The sequence below is a fragment of the Otolemur garnettii genome, unplaced genomic scaffold, assembly GCF_000181295.1.
Source record: "Otolemur garnettii isolate 467f Iridium unplaced genomic scaffold, OtoGar3 scaffold00024, whole genome shotgun sequence".
Lineage (NCBI taxonomy): Eukaryota > Metazoa > Chordata > Mammalia > Primates > Galagidae > Otolemur > Otolemur garnettii.
The window spans coordinates 962,715-965,839 of NW_003852419.1; the positions used below are offsets into that span (position 1 = coordinate 962,715).

General features: G+C 41.2%; 1 protein-coding gene across 2 annotated transcripts in view; it reads right to left on the reverse strand.

Annotated features, from left to right (window-relative positions):
* Positions 1-298: 298 nt before the first annotated feature.
* KCNG3 (potassium voltage-gated channel modifier subfamily G member 3) overlaps positions 299-3,125 on the reverse strand; it is a 55,066-nt gene continuing 52,239 nt past the window's right edge. Inside the window, exon 2 of one of the 2 annotated variants that reach the window (XM_003787874.3) lies at positions 299-980. In XM_003787874.3, coding sequence (XP_003787922.1) covers positions 335-980 — 646 coding nt within the window. In that variant the 3' untranslated portion in view covers positions 299-334. The remainder of the gene's footprint in view (positions 981-3,125) is intronic. The other variant, XM_012804015.1, reaches the window with a different exon arrangement.

Consider the following 3,125-nt stretch of genomic DNA (forward strand, 5'->3'; position numbering starts at 1 on the left):
CAGGCCCAGTGGATGGCACATGCCTGTAGTTCCTACTCAGGAGGCTGAGGCAGGAGGACCACTTGTGCCCGGCTTGGGTGATACAGCAAAACCTCGTCTTAGTAAAAAAAAATAAGGTCCTGAAGTTTATTCTAGGCGTCTCTAATCTCCCTTTGCAGTCTCAATTCTATTTACTCCATAATAAGTAAATTGTTTTTTCCTTTCAGCTGGGAAGGATGATTTCTGCCATCAAGCTGATGACAATGCCGCTGCTTGGTCACCCAGCAAGAAACATATGCATGTGAAGCAGCATCAATTCTCTATGGAGTGTGTGCAAGAACTGGTTTGCACTGCACTAATTGAGGAACTCAGCGGAGAGGCTCCTACTACATCTAACGGATCTAAACTTGAGCTCATGATAACACTGCACAAAGCTATGGTAGATAAAAGTGATTGGTAATGCCAGTAAAACAATGCCACTAACAACACAAACTCCTCCAAGGATTCTTCCAGGCACTGTGATAGGATACATGTCTCCATAGCCAACTGTAGTCATAGAGATAATCACCCACCAGCAGGCAGCAGGGATGCTGGCGAAGTCCTTGTTGGATGTTTCCAGGTCCAACCCATGTTCAAGAAGCTGAGAGAGTGCACTAAAGATTGCCATGGCAACACAAATGAAGACAAGTAACATAACCATCTCTCGGTAACAACGTTTGAGAGTCAAACCAAGTGTCTGAAGACCAATGAAGTGACGGGCAAGCTTAATCACCCAAAAAATCCTCATCATTCTAAGCACCCTCAAGGTGACTCCAGCCCTCTGGAGTTGAGAGTTCTCGCCTGTAAATACTGTCATCAACACGGAGATGTAATACGGTGTGATTGCCAGTAAATCAATGATGTTCAGGGGTCTCTTGACAAACTCACACTTGTTTTTGGAGATGATGAACCTCACGATGCACTCTGCAGTGAACCAACCTATGCAGATAGCTTCAATTATCCTGGCAAGAGAACAAAAGAACAATTGATCGTTTTATTTTTAAGCATTTTGACAGCTCTTGGATTTCTTCAGATAGTACTACACTGACATACTAATCAGTTACTTTTCCAGAAAACATCAAGAACAGACAGTATTACTAACATCGGCAAACGTACCAGGACGCAACAAAACAACACATCCGTGAATACAGAAATTGAACTTCAAAGAGTTCTTATTTATATATTGCATGTGATATCCTTTAAATGACATTTTCTTTTACTGGTCACTAATACTTTTAAAAATCTCTCTCTTATTTGATGGTTTGAAGTTAGCTCATACGCAACTAGCCATGATATAAAATTTCACTTAACTCTTGGAGGACAGCAATTCTCAACTGCTATGTAAGGTATGAGGTAGGCCAGAAAGGTTTTATTCTTACATACGGTGAACATTTCAAGTTTTCTGATGATTTACTTCTTAGTAACAGAGTAAATGCAAGACCATTTCCTACAATGCGCCTCTTTTGTCTTTTCCAACAGACCTGTGTGGGGGCCACTGACAATGAGCCAGCATTTTGGGCCCTGCCAGGCGGTGCCTGGTCGTAACCATCCTCCCCATAAGCTTCCCAGTAGAAAACAACTCCCACACTGGAGCAGAACCACCACTGGGATTTTCCCACAGACAACTCCTTTGTTTTCCATGATTCTTCTTACCCAGCATATATTTTTAAAATATAAGACCACAATTTACCTAGAGTAGTATTTATGAACCTTTCCACATTACAGCACAAATGGAAAATAATAATATTTACACAGTATACTGGAGTCAAGGGCTAGGATTCTTGAAGGAGCCACCATCCTGAGAGTTCTAGCACCCCTGGCCCTTATCCCAAATAATCCAAAGTTGAAGATACCAATTTCAACGCACCAGTTAGGAAACACAGACCTGAAGTGTGAAGCAATTCACAGGTAACCGTAGATTAGTTTAAAATTTTTAATTCCAAAACTAAAGTTTTAATCATTATACCATCATTCATTGTTCTCCACATAATTGTTTCTCGCCAAATATCAGAAATACAATGCAGAGAGAAGAAATCCGAGTGGGTGGGACGGGAGCAGGTGGGACAACATTTTGGTAAGTGTGACTCCAAGTGCAGCCCACAGAAAGCAGGTTGTCCTGGATAGCACGCAGGGAAGTGAGCAAATACAATTAACCATGTTCCCTACTGGAAGGCTGTGCAGGGCTTAAAGGTTAACTTTATTTATTTTATTTATTAACCTGTCTTTATTCTTTAAATAGGTATTGAATAGTGAACTATTAAATTCACATGGTTACAATCTAAAAAGTTAAATATATATGTGTGTGTGCAGCCACCTCATTTCCCTCCTTAGAGGCAACAAGTATTTATTATCAGTTTTCTTTTCTTTTTTTTTTTGAGATAGTCTCTCACTATGTCACCCTCAGTAGAGTGCTATGGCGTCACAGCTCACAGCAACCTCAAACTCTTGGGCTCAAGCAATTCTCTTGCCCCAGCCTCCCTTGTAGCTAGGACCACAGGCACCTGCCACAACATCTGGCTATTTTTTATTTGTTTGTTTAGCAGCCTCTGGCTGGGTTCGAACCACCAACCTCGGTGCTTGTGGCCAGCACCCTAACTGCTGAGTGATGGGCACCAAGCCTATTATCAGTTTCTTATGCATCCTCCCAGAGTTATTTAATGACATACAAACAAAAATGTTTACATGTATGTGTATATGTACACATCTGTATATGTATATACACAGGTGTATGTATATATAATATATCCCCTTTTACACAAACAGAAATATATTACTTTAATTTTACCGTCTCCTGTTTGGTTATTATCCTGGAGATTGTTCCAGATCAGTAAATAGAGAGCTTCCTCATTTCTTAAACATGGTGATCCCAGCCACAAAGAAAGATGGAGACTTTGCCTCCTTCATGTTTACATGGATGGAGCTGGAAAATGTCCTCCTTAGCCAAGTATCTCAAGAATGGAAGAAAAAGTATCCAATGTACTCAACACTATTATGAAACTAATTGTTAGCTATCTTAAGAAAGTTACAATCCAGGCTCGGCGCCTGTGGCTCAAGCGCCTAAGGCGCCAGCCACATACACCTAAGGTGGCGGGTTCGAATCCCCAGCC